Source organism: Acanthochromis polyacanthus, chromosome 20, assembly GCF_021347895.1.
Source record: "Acanthochromis polyacanthus isolate Apoly-LR-REF ecotype Palm Island chromosome 20, KAUST_Apoly_ChrSc, whole genome shotgun sequence".
NCBI classification, from domain to species: Eukaryota; Metazoa; Chordata; class Actinopteri; family Pomacentridae; genus Acanthochromis; species Acanthochromis polyacanthus.
In genome coordinates, this window is record NC_067132.1 from 5,912,768 (window position 1) to 5,932,342 (window position 19,575).

Below are 19,575 nucleotides of genomic sequence, written 5' to 3' on the forward strand. Positions count from 1 at the left end.
TCCAAGCAGCCACAAAGCTGCATTCTTGAAAGAAATATCACAAATTTATGCAACAGATGAGGTGGTCAATAGCATTTCTTCTGTTCACCTTTAAAAATTGAGTTTAAAGAGAATTTTAAAAGTGACAGTTGAGTTTTAGACAATCATTTCAATTTCATCTAAATAAAATAGCAGGAACTTTCCAAGAAAGTTCAAGGATTTTTCCTTTATCCCAGATTTAATGACCCAAAATTCCACTCACCTCCATAACGTCAGACAACAGGACGTATTCATGAACAGATGTGTGATGGACCTTTGTTCTCCTTGCATCAGTTTAAACAAGTGTGCCGTTTCACTATATTAATTATATTACTGTGAGAAATTCATGTACAGTTTTATTAATGTATTTTAACATTTTTTTATTTAACGTCTTATCAATGTGCCATTACTGATTTGTCATCACAACAATAATTTTAATAAAAATAGACTCTTCTGCTCCTACTAAGTCATAGTAATTATTTTCTAATGTGCTGTTATTTTGACCATGTTTTACTAAGTTTTACTGTTTAATTTTCAGTTTGTTTTTTTTTTCTGGCTGCTCTGAATCTCTGACTCCTGATGTTTGTTCCAGGACTCAGAGAAGAGAAGCCACCCAGTTACTAAAACCAAGAGCCGAGTCCTGCCCACGGACAGGTCGGTCACACAAACGTTTTTACAACGGTTATTCAATGCTCCTGTCATTCTGTAGTCTATCGCCGACTCATTACTTCTCTGGTCTCCCGTCTCTGCTTGTGTTTAGGGATAAGGGGAAAGGAAAGGCCAAAGGAGCTGCCTTTGTGGCCAACGGTGGTTTGGTTCCAGCCCTAACGTCTCAAAGGAAAGCAGGTGAGTTTGGAGACACAAAGCAAAGGGTTCGGGTCAGACAAACCTATAGCTCCATGATGATGAGAAGCACCTGTTGGAGGACGTGTCTGGCAGTGATGGACACTACAGGTCAGATTACTGTGCTGTTGGAGCATCTGCCAAAATAGTCAGGTGCATCATGATACAATTTTTGAAACAAACTTTAATTTTCTGTGAGGGTGATGCTCAACTGATCATCTGAGAGCAGCTGATGCTCTGTAGTAACACGACGTGGATGTGGTGTGTTAGCATCGGGTTGGAAGGGTTAGCTCGTTCATTCATTTTAATGAATACAGCGGGAAAGAATAAGCATTAAGCATTTCATGAACCAGTTAAGGCCCAGGATCCACACTCAAACCACCAACTGTGCTCTGAGGACCGCAAACTTTTCCTTCTTTGGCAAACTTTTTAGTAACATGTAGATAATCCAATGATTTTAATTAAATATCCAGATTTGAACGTAAGATTCTGTCTTTTTTGTTGATTATTTTTAAGATTCTGTCGAAAAGAAAGTATGACTTCCAGAAAGAATGAAAGTCACACATGATTTGTTCAAGGGCTCTCCGTTAGTTTTGTCACAAACCTTACCAGAACGGAGCTGTAGGCCAGGTTGATCCTCTCCTCATCTGTGGGATTCATAAAGGCAAACATTTGGTCAGATGACAATTTCTTTCCTTAACTACAAGCCTGCACACAGACACTTGATGTAGAGGATCATGTTAATGTGCTTCACTCTGTCCACGTCCAGTCCTAACCCTAACAGATTTGTCATCCTCGTGAAGCTTGTCCTTCAGTGGAGGTGGTGTTAGGTGGTAGCTAACCCTGTGGTAGGTATGGTGTCTCCACTGGTGCATCAAGTCCACATGGAAAGCAGCTGCTCTGCTTCATGTAAATCTACGGAAACAAGCTCAGTCTGTGCTGTTTAGTAAGTCCACGGTTTGTGTTTTAACACACGTTGTTTCAGACGGGGTGTCTGGTCTGGATACCTTTGAAACGTCTTCAGAAAGCTACAGCTCTCCATCCAGCCCTCAGCACCGAGGACCAGAGAGCCTTGACAGTGAAGATGACAACAACAAAGGTAGAAGAAGGTCAAAAGCAAACAGTCCATGAACAGAGAACCCTGTGGGGTTTGTTATTGTGAAGTTTCTGTTTGTCTTGTTGTTCTCAGACACTGACAGCCACTCTGATGACGGCGGTAGAGGTCCGGGCCCCGACAGGTTCTTCACCCAACAGACTGATCCTGTGGTGGGGGACGTCTCCTCTGTCCGTCCTTTGTCTTCCAGCAACCATCAGTCTCCCATGGAGGCCCTCTGCACAGACATTAGCACAGAGTTCCCCCCCATCTCCTTCATGCATTCTCTGCCCTACGTGCTCCCTAACGGGGCCGGTGACTCCGGGCTTCCACTGGTTTCTCCTCCCAGTCAACATGTCTCCGATGGTAAGCCCTCATCAGCAACTCTAATGATGCAGATGCCCCTAGTGCCTCCAGCCGGCCCTGGTCCTGGACTTGTGGGAGATCCAGAGAAGAGGGATGGTCTCCCAACCTTTGGGATTCCACCTATTGGCCTCCATCCTGCAGGAAATCCAGCTGTGCAACCTCTGGGTCAAAGGTTCAAAACCAATTTGTCTCACAGCCAGGGAGGCGCTGACGGGGCTCCAGGGAGCGGTCCTAGTAGTGGTCCTACTAACCCTACACAGGCCTCACTCCAGGCCCCTATCAGAGCCATGAGTGTCATGTCTCCCTGCTCCACGTCTTACTCCTCCTCCCCTCTTCTGCCCTGCCAAGACCCCACCAGTGTCAGCTCAGGCCTGGCTCTGCCACATGTGGAGAAGCACCCCGGCCTGACCTTACCGTCTGGAATGCCTTCTCCCTACAGCCTGCCCCCCGCTGCTCCCACCTCCGTCATGCCTGCTGTAGGAGCACCTATATCCACTGGGATATCTCCGTCTCCTGGACACCTCCAGGCAGCCGTTCCTCCTGCTGTGCCCACGCACACCCCCGGACCTGCCCCTAGCCCCAGCCCAGCACTGACCCACAGCACGGCACACAGCGACTGTACGTCCTACAGCAACAGCAGCTCCTCCTGTGGCAGTGCCCCTGTTGCCCCTGGTAACCCCATGCAGCAGCAAGTGCCCCCCCAGCAGCAGCAGCAACAGCAGCCAATGAGCTGTGGGACTTGTGGCTGTCACAACAACTGTGGCAGTCGAGGAAACAACAACAACTCTGTGAGTGGAGCGTCGGGCTGCCAGGCGCCGCTGTTCTTCCCCCCCACCAGATGGCAGCAGCAGCAGCCCGCCAGGTGTTCAGCGTTCCTCAGCCACTCTTCCAGCTCACAAGCCTGTGCAGTAACAGCTACCTCAGCCAGGCCCACCCTCCTCACCAGGCCAACGGAGCCGCCACCCTGCCACCCTTCTTCCCCACCGCTGCCCCTCCGACACACCCGCCCCCCTACCTTCACTCCCACAGCCACGCAGACGTACCATCACACATGCTGAGCTCGCAGGCTGCAGCCGTGGCAGCCGCCGCCGCTAACTATAGCCTCCAGCAGCAGATGGCGCCAGCAGCGTCGTTTTGCCAGCGCGTCTACCAGCACGTGTACCCCAATCCTCTGGGGATGCTGCCGGCTGCCGCCCTGGGGGGGGGCGGAGTCAACAAGAAGAACGGCAACGTGTCCTGCTATAACTGTGGTGTGAGTGGACACTATGCTCAGGACTGCAACCAGCCCTCCATCGACTCCACACAGCCAGGTAACACAACTACACAGCCAGGTAACACACAGCCAGGTAACACACAGCCAGGTAACACACAGCCAGGTAACACAACTACACAGCCAGGTAACACACAGCCAGGTAACACACAGCCAGGTAACACACAGCCAGGTAACACAACTACACAGCCAGGTAACACACAGCCAGGTAACACACAGCCAGGTAACACACAGCCAGGTAACACACAGCCAGGTAACACAACTACACAGCCAGGTAACACACAGCCAGGTAACACAACCAGCCACACAGCTCCAGGACACACTGAGGAGCTCCAGGTGTTCCTCCCCAGAGTCCAACAGTCGCACAGACGAGGAGAGGTCAGGCCTTTCCTCACTCCAAATATATTTTAAACTGCTTTAACTGCCACCATATTCACCCTTTAAACCAACATTAGACCATCAGTGTGATTATAGCTGGGTTGTGTGTTTATGAGCAGACACGAGGAGAAACTAACCCTTAATAAACTAAAAACAACCAGCAGTAGGGGAGGCCACATTCTTACTACATTTCTGCCTCCTAACATGAGAAGTTGTGTGAGCAGCTCTTCCTGCAGCCTTCTTCTGAGGAAAGGAAAGTGATAGTAACAGTGGTTTCTCGATATAGAGAAGTCAGCAGCACCCCCTACAGGAAATGAAAGGACCAGCTGAAAGCTTGTGCACTTTCCTTTTTTTTGCAGATGCACTTTTGGTAAGATTTTTTATTGGGGCTTTAAAGATGCAAATGTTAGAACTCTTTACCTGCCAGTATTAAAAGTGTCTGCAGTGTAGACGGTGGTACATGAATAAAAGTTGGAGTTTTCATGGAAAACATGGAATTGTAAGAATGAGACCAAACTTTTCAACAGTAGTGTTTATTTTTAGTGTATTTTTCATTCACTATATTTTGACTCTTTTTCTTGTATTTTTTTTACTATATTTGACTATATTTTTACTAGATTCTGACTATATTTTACCATACTTTGTGTTTTTATGATGTGTTACTATGTTTTTGTAGTGAGCTGGTGGGCCTCTTGATAATTTGTGGCCTGTAGTAGCGCTCTCATCCTCGTCTTCCCTGTCCTGTGTGTGTTTCAGGTGGTTTCCGGCTAAAGTATGCAGCGTCCCACATTTCAGAAGCTCTCGATAACGCAGACTGAACAAGAAGACAGAAGATGAAGAGAAGTTTCTCTCGATCCGTTTCCTCTGTTGTTCCTCAGGCTCTGTGTTCGCGGTGTGCTGAAGCCTCTCAGTACTTCAGGAAAAAAACAGATTCTGTAAAAGAAGGAGCGACCTGCCAAGGGCTCAGTGGACAGCCGACGTATCTGTGCCTGAAAGAAGTCTTGTTCCCATGTCGATGGTTCTGGTCTGACACCAACGCTCCCTTCCCTTTCAGTTGTTTTTTGATATTTTTGCACTGAGGGTTGGAAACTATTAATTTATTACTTAATTATTAGGACGTTAAGAGATTTTGGGGATTTTTTTGTTTTTACAACTGAAAAAGGTTCTTACAGACTTATTTCTAAAGAAGCGTATTTATGCGTTTTCCTCATCATTACTGTTCACTAGGATTTTATTGTTTGACACAGTTGTACAGCAGTTTTCAAAGATTAAGAATCAAAGGAGTACAATTTTATGTTTGTTGTTAAATTTTGCTGTACGGTTTTTGAATGTACATCCTCTCATTTCAAACTAAGGACTTTGTATCAGAGTGTGTGGATCTCATGCATTTTGGCCGCTTGATGTGTTTTTGGTTGGAAGGTAGCTGCTGCTTTGTAAATTTATTTTTATTTTCCATTTTTAAAAAAATGTTTTACTTCGTCAAATCCACTCAAATCTTCGGTCAAACACAAGTGCACTAAAACAGTTGGCACTGAGCTGATGGAAGGAGCGACTCATTTTTATTCAGAACCGTGAAACTTTAAATTGAAACACGTCAGTGCTAGCTGGGTTTAAGTACTGCAGGTGTGAAACGGCTTTTACCAGCTGATATTTTAAAGCGAAGGAGACCCTTCAGTGTAGAAGAGGTTCCAGTTGAGCAGTCAGACCACTTCTGTCCCACAGCTGCCCTATGCTAACCCTAACGCACTTGATCCACTCTTCAACTAACCCTAACCTGAAGTCTAAAACAACGGCATAATGTCTATTATATCATATCATAGTTGCTATTGGGTAAATTTTTGTTTTCCTGGAGGTGAAACTGTTTGATTTTATAAGCTTTACTCTTTCAAAGCTTCGGTTTGCTTCAAATAAACTAAAACGTACAGTGTTGTCCAGTCACAGCTGAAGACGAACACAAGAACCTTCAATCCCTTCCTACAATGACGAAATCTTGCGTTGCTCTTCCTTTGTCTGTAAATGACACTGAACTCAAGTTATCTTTCACTTCATCAAGCTTGTTCTATTTGCCCCAGACAGACACCAGTAACATGTCGTTGCCTCTTTGTCATCACTTCTGTTAGGTTGAAGCAGTGGTGGCCATAGCTAAAATGAGATGAAGAAAGTGTTGATTTGTCTTTCAGAGATTACAGAGTCTTTATTTAATCCCACCTACTCAACGGGTCCGTGAACAGCAGATCTGTGCTGCATGAATGAAAATGGACAGAAGCAGTTGTATGGAGGATGGAAGCGATGGACGTAAGAGTCTGTGAAGCCAGTTTGAAGCGGACTGACGCTGTAAGAATACAGCAGTTTGATTTTGTTGCCTGTTTCTTCTTTTTTTATGAGAATAAGAGTCTTTATCAGATTCACTGAGAAAGACAACACGTGACTTCTTTTGGACTTGTTTAGTGAATGACTGAATCTGAAAGGTCTTTCGTTTGATGTTTTTTAAAGATGTATGACAGACCTGATAACTTATACTGATTACATCCATGTGGAACTTGAACATCTGGTAAGCCCAGAGGTGATTTGAAACAATGACAACTATGATGTTCTCTGAAGACGCAGTGTGAGAATATGGAGCCCCAAGGTGTTGAATAGTGCATAGAGAAGTAAGTGACAATAATAAATGAAACAATAGTTTAAGAACCTTATGAAACTAATCTCATTGTAAAATGTTTCTTTCATCATTGAGAATTTCCCGTTGAGATGTCCTTTTGTAATGAGTCTGCTTTTATTTCATGGTGGAATTTGACCCAATAGGTGGCTTTCCAATGGAAACAGAGAGCCTTAAAGACGTTTCTGTTTCCAGTGTGGTGTAGGATCCAACAGACTGTGATGTCAAATGTGATGACCCTAACCCTCTCTGACAGAGAAGTTAGTAGATGTAACTCGAACCTAACCCACATAGGAAATCCAACTATGGAGGTTTACATCATCGGCCAACATGGTCAATTTGACATTGTTGATGGTGAGGAGAGAACTGCACTGGGCGAGGACATTGAGATGACAGAAAACGACGGCACTCGTCCTGTCAGCATCCAGATCCATTTAAAAGTGCTGAAGTAGGTCGCTTTGTCTCCCCTGACTAACAATGGACCTGTAGGAGGTTCTACAGAGACACTTCTGGAGGTCATAACTGTAAAACGTTTTGCGCTAACACGACCTGCAGGTTTTTGCAGTGGAAAGTGGCCTAAAGACACATTTACCATCACTTTTTTTGTCAGTGCTTCATCACTTTACAGCTAACCGCCTGTCCTGTGTCGAGCTTGCTGACTGAACAGAGGCAGTGTGACATTTTAAATTGCAAGTTGAGTTTAAATATTTATTTACTTTTTTTTACAAACTAAATAATTTATAACTTCTATTTATTTTCTCATTTTTATGTATTTAACATTGTGCATTTTAGGGTTCCACATGAGAATTTGCAGGAGTGAACAGTTCTCGTTTTACAGAATAACAGAGAAGAAGACACTAAACGCCTCGTAGCCTGTAGACAGTGAAGTGTGCACAGTGAAAGCGTCTGTGGGTGTTTTCTGTCATGTCTGTCTGAAGCTGACAAAAATTTGTTGATTTTTATTTTCTGAAGCCATCAGATTTCCTGGGAACCGTTTGAGACTCTCAGGCTGCTTGTTGGTTGTTTTCAGGGCTTTGTGGATGTGCTGCTGGTTTTTGTGCGTCTTTTTGCTGCCATGACTGCTCAGCCTACTGTCAGTGCATTAGTTTATACTGATCTATGCATACCCTGTTGTTTTCCCCTCCTAAACGTTCAAAATGACCATGAGATGGCAGAGGTGGAGAGATTTCATGTAGATTTGTAACGCATTCAAACACCCTGCTGGTAGATTGAACTGACTTCAGTTTCACCTTCAACATTATGTTCCAAACTTAAAGTTTATCCTTTCATTCAAGACTTGAAGATCCTGCTGAGTTCTGGATCACGAGCAGTGAGCAGGCGAGGACTAGTCAGAGGATTAACCCTAACCCTGGATGAGGGAAGTTCAGTGTACATACTGACGAATGCACCAAACAACCCAAGTGTCGTTTGTCGACCTTTAGCGTTTGAAAAAAAATGCTGTACTGTACATTTGCAAGGGGTCATCACTCTGCTGCCACCTTCAGCCATAATGTTTACTGTACTCTTTGATATCTATGTACTGGAAAGGTCAATTATATTTGTAGAGCGGAATTCGGATTTTATGCAAATTGTTGGTCAGTTTATTTCCTGTAATTAAAAGCAATAAATTTAAAAATGGAAACAGAATTTGTCCGAACTTATTTTACTTTTGTTGTAGAACTAAAAGCTGGGATCATCAGGTGTCTGAATGTGATCACATACAGACACCTGATGTCTTCTGTTATTGCATATTTATTACACCTAAATATTCCTGATCATCAAACTCATATTTAATATTAGAGAATACCACAACACAAAATGCAGATTTTGAATGAAAGTAATTGTAATTTGGCCACATGAAATGGTTTTTGAGCATCTCAGTTGGATTCAACTCAAAGTCTGTCAAAGTCTGGACTCAGCCACTACAAAATCTTAATTTTGTTCTTTTCGAGTCATTCAGACATTGCTTGTGTGCTTTGCGTCTTTGTCTTGCTTCTGAAACCATTAGTGTTGAGCTATCAGGTGCTGGATGTTCTCCAGGAGGATTGACTCCTTCAGCAATGACAAGTCGTCCAGGTCCTCAAACCATCACACTACCAGCAGTATTAGCTTCACACCAGATGTCACAGACCCATCCATCCATCCTCGATACACCGCTTTATCCTCACTAGGGTCATGGGGGGTGCTGCAGTCTATCCCAGCTGACTCTGGTGAAGGCAGGGGACACCCTGGACAGGTCACCAGTCTGTCACAGGGCTACATATACAGACACACAATCACACTCACATTCACACCTACGGACAATTTAGAGTAACCAATTAACCTCAGCATGTTTTTGGACTGTGGGAGGAAGCCGGAGTACCCGGAGAAAACCCACGCATGCACAGGGAGAACATGCAAACTCCATGCAGAAAGATCCCAGGCCGGGATTTGAACCGGGGATCTTCTTGCTGCAAGGCGAAACTACTAACCACTACTATTCCACTGTGCAGCCCTGTTATAGACCCATGTCTTCAAAAAAGTTCAACCTTTGACTCAGTCCACAGGATGTTTTCCCAAAGGTAGTTGCTAGAGGTACGGACTCGTACCCGTAGCCTGTGGACTACGGATACGGCACTTGCCATTTGCCAATCAGATACGCGAGATCTGGTCACGTGACTCCCGGTAGATGCTAGCGGTACGGACCTGTAGCATCAGTACTACAGGTACGGACCCTAAACCTGACCCTAACACTAACCTTAACCTTTGCTTACCTTTCAACAGTTTGCAGTGGTTAGCAGCTTCTTGACTCGCGAGACTCGCGTACGGGTCCGTATCTGTCTGGCAAATGGAAAGTGCCGTATCCGTAGGCCACAGGCTACGGGTCCGTATCTGTAGACACTACCTTTCCCAAAAGTCCTGGAGCTCATCTTGATATTTGATGAACCTTTATGGAATGGTTTGATCCTTGAACTCTCCCATGGATCCATTTTCTCCCAGACTAGTAGGGTTAGAATCATGCAGGTTGACCTGAACTGGGGCCAGTGAGTTCTGCAAATCTGTAGATGTTCCTCTGGGTTCTTCTGTGACCTCCTGGATTAGACAGAAGGTCACACGTGCTCTTGGAGAAATGTTGGTAGTCGGTCCACTCCTGAAGGTTCTCCACTGTTCCATGTTTCTCCATGTGTGGATAATGTCTCTCACTGAGGTTCTCTGGAGTCCCAGAGCCTCAGCAGTGGCTTTGGAACCCGCCAGACTGATGAATGCCCATGACTTTGTTCCTCATCTGTTCTTGAATCTCTTTAGAACGTGGCATCAGCACATGATGCTGACTTTCTGCCATGACTTATTTACATGTACTTCCCTTCACAATGAAGACAGGTTCATTGTAAAGGCTTGCTTCATTGCTTCAACAAGCCTGGCAGTGATCATACGTGGGTGTGGTTGGTGAAATTGAACCCAACTGCTAAATGAATTTCATCATCACTCAAATTCATTTAGAAGTTGCTAAAGGGGCAATTATTTTTTCACAAAGAGTAAGGTAGGGATGAAATCATGACTCTAAAACTGCATTTTGTGTTTTTTTCTTGGGTTGTCTTTGTCCAGTGTTAAAATTAGTTTGACGATCTCAAACATTTAAGTGACAAATATGCAAAAATAGAAGATTTCTGTCAGCTCTGCAGATGAAGCCCCGTATCTATATCAAATACAGCAGACAACAGATCCAGTAATCAGGGTTAGGGCTCCTAACAGTTTAGATTTACCAGATTAGAAATGCACACCCTAACACAGTCGGAACCCAATGCAAATAAAAAGTCACTGTAGCTTTTATTAAAAATCTTCCACTTTTATTTCTGATGGAAACCTTGACATGGTGATCTTGAATCAGACATCAGACAGCATAAAAATATTCAAAATATCTATTTTTAGGGTGGCTACAGTTTAAGTGACAAAAGAAGCTTCTTAGCTGCTCCTAACCCAATAAACTGAACGTTTTACTGAAAATGTTGGACGACGTGTTGGAGTGTTTCTGACAGTCGTGTGTGTGTGTGTGTGTGTGTGTGTGTGTGTGTGTGTGTGTGTGTGTGTGTGTGTGTGTGTGTGTGTGTGTGTGTGTGTGTGTGTGTGTGTGTGCAGACGTCTTCAGCTCTTGTTGCTTTGCAGTGACTCTATGAGGCTTCTGTTGTACTCGGCCACCTGTTGAAAGACGTTCTTGGCCACTGAGGCGTAGTCGCTCTCCTGAGATTTAGAGGCGATGACTGATGCTGCAGTTAAAGAAAGCTCAGCATGCGACATCTGCCACACAGGAATAAGAAGAAGAGGTGACAAAAATACCGTAGAACAGGACTGTCCTGCCTTTAATACGGACAGGGAGGAAACATCTAAACAATAAATAGCTCAGGTTCCCATTTCTAAGCTCAGAAATGTTCCATAAAGAGTCACTTTGCTTGGTTCAGTCGAATTGGCTGATGTGTTTGTCAGGTTTACATTCATGACATTAAAGAAACAACACTTTGAATATTATCAACTCTCTGAATCCCAAAAACCACCAATTACCAAACGACACCTTTTATCAGATCCAGAAATGGTAAAAACAGAGAGAACTGTCAGATTACAGCTTTCCAAGGGTCCTAGAAGACATCATGTGCCAACCCTTTATTCAACATGTTTCATTTCTGCATAAAATTGCCAAAATAACCTGTTTTTACGTCATTCTATCAAAAAATATTTCAATTCTCAGAAGCCAATCCTGTTACCAACAGTCACACTTTTGTAAAATAAACACATTTTTCAAAAGTGTAAAATACACCACCTTTGAGTATCATGCCTTTACTTTTAATAACCCCCCAATTCTATGTGTCACAGTTTACAGACCACCTAAACAATGTGCTGCTTTTATTGATCAGTTCTCTGAGTTTTTATTAGTAATTTACAGCACCTACAACAAAATAATTAGAACCGGTGATTTTAACTTGCACCTAGACAAACTGTCAGACACTATGTCCAAAGATTTTATAAATGTTCTTAACTGCATGGATTTTAGACAACATGTCATACAGCCGACTCACAACAGAGGACACACTCTGGACCTTGTCATAAGCTATGGTCGGCTGTCCATCAGTGTGTCCTCTGTTGTTGACTTGGCTGTGTCTGACCACTATTGTGTGTTTTATCCAACAGGAGGCCCCTGTGAGAACTGTGAGGAAGCGCTATCTGACTTCCGAAGTGGCTTCAAATTTTTTCCATTTTTTAGAAAAAAGTCCTCCAGTTATTTTACCTGCACCGTGTGATTTTATAGTAAATGATTTTAGCAGTAAACTTAAAGCAAGCCTGGGCTCAGCAGCTCCACTAGTAACAAAAAGGGTAAACATAAAGCCAGTGCCCCCGTGGAGGAACGAGGACATCAAAAAACTAATGAAGACCTGCAGGGCGGCTGAAAGAAAATGGAGAAAAAATAAATTAACCATAAATTACGACATTCTCCGCGAACAACTTAAAATTTACAATGCTGCAGTCAAACAGGCAAGGAACAACTACTTCTCAAAACTCACTGCAAACCATAAAAATAACTCTAAATTTATTTTGTCAACAATTCACAAACTACTCAATCCAAATTTTGATAAACACAACTGTATGTTAACAAATTCACGGTGCAAAGAATCTGCAGACCACTTCTGAAGGAAGACAGACTCCATCAGATCCAGTATTTTATCAAACTAAAAGACTTGTAACTATGCTGCTTGTGAGGGTTTGTTTTTAACTGAGGAAACAATGGACAGTTTTGACCTGGTTGATGCAGGGACTCTTGATAGAGTTTTCTCTCAAGTGAACCCTACAACATGCATCTTAGACCCAATCCCTACACCATTTTAAAAACATTTTATGGATCCCTCAAAGATGAGCTCTTAAACATTGTTAACTGTTCTCTTCAGACAGGGGTCTTCCCTACTGCTTTTAAAACAGCAGTGGTGAGGCCCCTTCTGAAGAAGAGTAATTTGGATCCTGATGTTTTAAACAATTACAGACCAGTATCCAACTTACCATTTTTACGCAAAATTTTCGAGAAAATAGTTTTTATTCAGCTGAACAGCTTTTTAATCAAACACAACACGTTTGAAACATTTCAGTCAGGTTTTAGGACAAACCACAGTACAGAGACTGCTTTACTGAAAATCGTCAATGATCTCAGATGCAATTTAGATTCCCGTAAGTTTTCGGTTTTGGTGCTACTAGACCTGAGTGCAGCCTTTGGCAGAGTAGACCGCCCAAAACTTCTATCCCGACTCAAACATCTGGTTGGCCTCTCTGGATCTGTTTTAAACTGGTTTGATTCCCATCTGTCTGATAGAAAATTTATGGTAAGTTCGGATACTTGCTCATCAAGCATCCACAAAATGAAGTATGGAGTTCCCCAAGGCTCAATTTTAGGCCCAATGCTTTTTAACTTATATATGCTGCCACTTGGGAAGGTCATCAGGAGACATGGCATCAGCTTTCACAGCTATGCTGATCGCCGTGTCTCCTGATGACACAGGGCCTATTGATGCTCTTAACTGTGTGTCAGACATCAAATCATGGATGGCAGGGAATTTCTTGCAACTCAACCAAGACAAGACTGAGGTTTAAGTTGCCGGTCCTAAAGCTAAGTGAGACAAACTTTTATCAAAATTTCTTTCACTGTCATTTAAACCAGCTGACTCTAAAATATCTGGGTGTTACTTTTGACTCTGAGCTCAATTTTACTCCTCACATTAAACAAGTAACAAAAACAGGTTTTTACCATTTAAAGAATATAGCCAGAGTCCGCCCGTTTCTCTCTCGAGCAAACACAGAGATTCTGATGCATGCTTTTATCTCCAGTAGAATGGACAACTGTAATGCCCTGCTTTCTGGTCTTCCCAAAAAAAACTATTTCCCATCTCCAATTACTCCAGAACTCAGCTGCACGAGTTCCGACGAAGACCAGAAGGCAGGCTCACATTACACCGGTTTTAAAATCACTGCATTGGCTCCCTGTGTGCTTTAGGATTGATTTTAAGGTTCTTTTAATGGTTTTTAAATGTCTTCACGGTCTTGCGCCATCTTACCTCTCAGATCTAATTTTACCCCATGAGCCCTCGCGGACCCTGAGGTCCTCTGGCACTGGCCTTTTAATGATTCCCAAGGTTAATACAAAAACCCACGGCGAGGCAGATTTCCAGTACTACGCCCATCGTCTGTGGAACAGCCTGCCAGAGGACCTGAAGGCTGCAGAGAACGTAGAGACTTTTAAGAACAGGATTAAGACTCACCTTTATACATTGGCTTTTACCTAATGTCTGTATTTATTATTTATATCTATATTTATGCACTTATTTATATTTTATGTACTCTTCTGTTTATGTGTTTTATTTATTTTAATGTTTGTTTTAACATCCTGTTTTAGTTATATTCTTAATGTGTTTATTTTATTCTACATTCCTATGTTTCCTCAGTTTGGGCCCGTCTGCATCTGGGGCTGTGGTTGGCTCTCGGTCCGGTGACACCAGCCTGGGATCCACTCTGGCGTTTTGGGAGGTGGGGAGGCTTCTGCCTTTCCCTCTGCCCCTGCCGTGGTGCACCCTGGGCTGGTGTTTGGGCTGTCGGCGTCTGCTGCCCCGGGTGCAGACGGCTCTCAAAGACGGTGTTTCCTCGACCTGGTTCCTCTGTGCTCAGCCAACCCATGCTGCTATGTTTGTATTTTATCTAGGCGGGTGGATCGGGGGGTGGGATGTTCGGGTAAGTGCGCGTGTGTGTGTTTTATTCTCTGTGCGTTTTATTCTATGTAAAGCACTTTGTGCTGCGTGTCTAATGTATGAAAAGTGCTTTTTAAATAAAGATTGATTGATTGATTTTAACAATGAATTTAACATTTGTTGCTGTTTTAAAGATTTAAGACATCACTGTGTCAAACTGAATGTCAAAAAGACATTTCAGTTCTCTCTACTTATGGTTGTTCTGGTTGTATAGAAGCATAGTTCAATATATTACAGTTAAAATGAGCACACAGTGAGTACAGATGTTCAGAAACAAGCGCTCATCAGCTGGGGCTTCACAGGGTTAATGTCTGTTTGTTACGCTGATATCCTGAGAAGATGAACCATGCATACTGGGATCACAGTGGTGTTGGAATTAAATGGCAGGGTGTAGGGAACAAGCTCGTCTGGTCTGTTAGAAATAAAGTGATAAACCCGTCTTAACAATGGAGGGGAAAAAGAAGTCTTAATTAATACATTTAATAAAGTGAAGACAGGTTTCTGAAGGATACACTCTTTCATCACAAAATTGTTCTGCTCCAAGTGCTGCCATTTCCTCTCCAGGTTAGCCAGCTAAACATTTACAAAGACAAACAATAAGCATGTCTGGAATAACACCATGTGGGAACATACAGCAGTAGAAGAGGTAGGAGCACACGCTTCCTGATAGATCAGGTCTTCAGAACCTCACCATCAGTGGAATTAGCAAACAGGTTTAAAATACATCAAATGAAATACTATGAATTAACTATGAAATACTAAGTCATTGTATCTTATTATCTGTACTTAGTCAGCTCACCAAGTACACACAGAACAATAACTTACAATTAACCACTACTGATTTGAAGGGCAGTGTAAAAATGCAAAACATTTTGCATTTTTACACTGCCCTTCAAAAGTTTGGAATCACTTAGAAATGTCCTTACTGTTGAAAGAAAAGCAGTTTTTTTCCCAATGAAGATAACATTAAATAAATGATAAATCCAGTGTAGACACTGTTAATGAGGTAAATGACTGTTCTAGCTGGAAACGGCTGATTTTTAATGGAATGTCAGATACACTATATTGCCAAAAGTATTCACTCACTCATCCAAATAATCAGAATCAGGTGTTCCAATCACTTCCATGGCCACAGGTGGATCAAATCAATCACCTGGGCATGCAGACTGCTTTTACAAACATAGTGAAAGAATGTGTCGCTGTCAGGAGCTCAGTGAATTCCAGCGTGGAACTGTGATAGGATGCCACCTGTGCAACAAATCCAGTCGTGACATTTCCTCACTCCTAAATATTCCACAGTCAACAGTCAGCTGTATTATAAGAAAGTGGAAGTGTGTGGGAACGACAGCAGCTCAGCCACCAAGTGGTCGGCCACGTAAACTGATGGAGCGGGTCAGAGGATGCCAAGAGGTGGACAACTTTCTGCAGAGTCAATGGCTACAGACCTTCAGACTTCATGTGGCCTTCAGATTAGCTCAAGAACAGAGCTTCAGCAGAGAGCTTCATGGAATGGGTTTCCATGGCCGAGCAGCTGCATCCAAGCCATGCAGGAATGGATGCAGTGGTGTAAAGCAGCCGCCACTGGACTCTAGAGCAGTGGTGACGCCTTCTATGGAGTGACCAATCACGCTTCTCCATCTGCCAATCTGATGGACCAGTCTGGGTTTGGTGGTTTCCAGGAGAACCATACTTGTGGGACTGCATTGTGCCAAGTGTAAAGTTTGGTGGAGGGGGGATTATGGTGTGGGCTTGTTCTTCAGGAGCTGGGCTTGGCCCCTTAGTTCCAGTGAAAGGAACTCTGAATGCTTCATCATACCAAGACATTTTGGACAATTCCATGCTCCCAACTTTGTGGGAACAGTTTGGAGCTGGCCCCTTCCTCTTCCTACATGACTGTGGACCAGAGAACAAAGCAAGGTCCATAAAGACATGGATGACAGAGTCTGGTGTGGATGAACTGGACTGGCCTGCACAGAGTCCTGACCTCAGCCCGATAGAACACCTTTGGGATGAATTAGAGCAGAGACTGAGAGCCAGGCCTTCTGATCCAACATCAGTGTGTGACCTCACAAATGAGCTTCTAGAAGAACGGTCAAAAATCCCCATAAACACTCCTAAACCTTGTGGACGGCCTTCCCAGAAGAGTTGAAGCTGTTCTAGCTGCAAAGGGTGGACCGACGTCATATTGAACCCTCTGGATTAGGAATGGGATGTCACTGACGTTCATATGAGAGACAAGGCAGGTGAGCAAATACTTTTGGCAATATAGTGTAGATATACAGATTACTATACAGAGCAAGAACAAGTCGGTGTCAGATAAACATCACTCCTGTGTTCTAGCTCAGCTGTGTTCAGAAGCTGAAAATCCTTGTGAGGTTATCACAAGGGTTGTGAGGTTTAGTTTTCATGGAATTGACTGGGTGAACAGTGTGTATCGGTGTCTTGGTAAAGTGTAAAATCTACCTGAGCATGAGTCTCATTTTCTTCCAGCTTGGTCTTCAGAGCTTCATATTTCTGGTTCATCTCCTCCAGCAGCTGATCAAATGAATCTCGACGCTGAGTTAGCGACACCCGGTCCTCCTGTAGCCTCTGAACCAGAAGAAGGAAAACATGGCTGAGTAGATGCTTTACGGTTGGATTAAAAGCTGAAACATCCACATACAAACAAACACCCCTATCATTACAGAGCTGAACATCTCAAACACCTTGGTGCTTGTTTTTCGGCTGTCCTTTATGTACTTTTCTTACCTTCTTCTTCTCCTCGGCTGACTGCCTCAGGGTGTCCAGGTCTCTGTAGGTGAGCAGCTCAGACTCCATGGTGTTGACGCGGTCCTTCAGAGTGTTCAGCTCTCCTGTGATCTTCCCCTCCAGCTGCTGGACCTTCTCTAGGTCCTGCTGCAGGCGCTGGGACTCTGGGTGAAGAAACGCCACACAGTTAGTACACAGGGTAGCTTAGAATCCATTTGTATTTACCTTCTGCTGTATAAATCTCTTCCTCATCTTTCCCAACAACTGATTTGTCCATTTTTATGGTGTTTAAGAAAATCACACAAGTTTGCACAAGTTCACTGATTGCATGGATGGACAGAATCAAAGATTTTCTGATTGTTTTTTTTTATTATTTTGAGCTCTAAATAAGTAACTTTGTGCTAGAACAGGCTTCAACGAGAGAAAAGTGTGTGTGTGTGTGTGTGTGTGTGTGTGTGTGTGTGTGTGTGGTCAGGTGCTGGCTATACTTGTGGGGACCAAAATGTCCCCACAAGTATAGGAAAACCGAAAACTATGTCACTTGTGGGGACCTCATTTTGGTCCCTACAAGTTTAAACAGTGTTTTCTTGGCCATGTTGTTACTGAAAAAAGTAAAAGTGCAAAAACGTTTCTTTAGGGTTAGCCATTGTTTTGGTTAGGGTTAGGGTTAGATATGAATGGGAGTCAATGGTAAGTCCCCACAATGATAGAAAAACATAGTTTGTTTGTGTGTGTGTGTGTGTGATACTGACCTGTTGTCAGTCCTCTGGCGGTGCTCTCTGATTGGACCACCTCTGTTTCTTTGCTGACCAGAACCTCCTGCATGTTCCTCAGCTCGCTGGCCGTCACCGTATCCACCTGACGTAGCCGCAACATGTTCTACACACACACACACGTTTGTTTTTCTATACCGGTGGGGACTTACCATTGACTCCCATTCATATCTAACTCCTAACCCTTACCCTAACCTTAACCATCACCAAATCAATGCCTAACCCTAAACAAACGTTTTTGCACTTTTACATTTTTTATTAACAACAATATGGCCAAGAAAACGGTGTTGCCACCCGTGGGGACCTCATTTTAGGTCCCCACCGTAAGACAAGTCCCCACCTTTATAGCAAATAGTCAGGTCAAAGTCCCCACCGGAATAGCAGAAACAAGTACACACACACACACACACACACACACACACACACACACACACACACACACACACACACACACACACACACACACACACACACACACACACACACACACACACACACACACACACACACAGAGTCTGGTGTGCCATGCTTCATTGCTTCATTCTTTTCTCTGACTGTACACTGTGTATTTTTCTCCTCCTCACCCGGCTGCAGAGCTCCAGCAGTGACACGATGTTCTCCTGACTCTGGCTCATCCTCTCCTGTTCCTGAGCCCTGGACTCTTCAAATGACTCCAGGAACCCTGAAGGTCCAGAGGAGCAGAGTTAGTACCAGGTGCTGCTGCTTTGAAGCTCTTTATTCAGACACACTGAAGCTTTGGCGCCTCCTAGTGGCTGACAGCCCAACACTAGAAGCTGCTTTTATGCTCAGACTGACTGGTTGCCTTAATGAGGGTTTAACCCAAAGGATTTACTGTCAACATCAACAGCATGTAGGTCTACTGGAACTCACGGTCAATGTCTTCTTCTCTCCTCTTCATCTCCTTATATTTCTGTTGACACTCCCCTGAGGGAGAAAAGGATCAGCGAAAAGTCATATCAGTATTTATTTAGAATGACCTGAAGCCCCCTAGCCCCATACTCATTGGTGGATAAATGAGTACGGGTTTCCATTTCACGTGTGGTAAAACGTGAAATGGAAACCAGATCCTCAATTTAACATCGATCAGCTTCAGCTGGCAGCAGATTGTTTACCCTGAGCTGCCTCCGAGTCCTGCTCCAGGTGTCGGATCTCCTCTGTGATCTGTCCAGTTCTGTCCCTGATCTCTGTCAGCCTGAACACAATAAATGAAAAATTAGTTTCAAACCAGCAGTCAGTCAGCCAATCAGTGAACAGAAGTACTTACTGTCTGTCCATGCTGGCGATCTCCTGGTTGTCCTCCTTCACCTGGAAAACGCAGAAACAGCTGAAATCTGTCAAGTTTATTCATTATTCATTCAGGTTTACTAAATTTGAGTCCTTCATTACCCAGCATGCTGCTGCACGCTGTCCAATTCATTCTTATCAGAGGCTTTATCAGTGCCGTCTTATCAACATGCCAGGAAAGATAGGGAGCACGTTTTATTTGATAACAGAGATGTTTATAACTCATCAACTAAGTGTAGATGAAGACCTGAGGCACGTATGACTGTTTGAAAGAACAACCGTCCATTCGTTTTTATTTCTATTCTAAATATGTCTGGAGCTTCCAAACATCTCACAGTCCTGACAGGACCCTAGATTTTAGGGAAATGTTC

The 19,575-nt window shown here is 43.6% G+C and overlaps 1 protein-coding gene across 4 annotated transcripts in view; it reads right to left on the bottom strand.

The window, feature by feature from the left end:
* The window catches only part of ift74 (intraflagellar transport 74), a 68,339-nt gene that overhangs the window by 29,117 nt on the left and 19,647 nt on the right, over positions 1–19,575 (bottom strand). For 2 of the 4 annotated variants that reach the window (XM_051940345.1, XM_051940344.1), the window contains exons 12-20: positions 19,185–19,225; positions 19,033–19,112; positions 18,791–18,844; positions 18,484–18,581; positions 17,879–18,005; positions 17,127–17,290; positions 16,842–16,967; positions 14,891–14,951; positions 10,415–10,862 (exon numbers count right to left, since the gene is read on the bottom strand). In XM_051940345.1, the coding sequence (XP_051796305.1) occupies positions 10,747–10,862; positions 14,891–14,951; positions 16,842–16,967; positions 17,127–17,290; positions 17,879–18,005; positions 18,484–18,581; positions 18,791–18,844; positions 19,033–19,112; positions 19,185–19,225 (867 nt within the window). In that variant the 3' untranslated portion in view covers positions 10,415–10,746. Of the gene's footprint in view, positions 1–10,414; positions 10,863–14,890; positions 14,952–16,841; positions 16,968–17,126; positions 17,291–17,878; positions 18,240–18,483; positions 18,582–18,790; positions 18,845–19,032; positions 19,113–19,184; positions 19,226–19,575 lie in introns of those variants that run through there. The other 2 variants (XM_051940346.1, XM_051940347.1) reach the window with 2 other exon arrangements.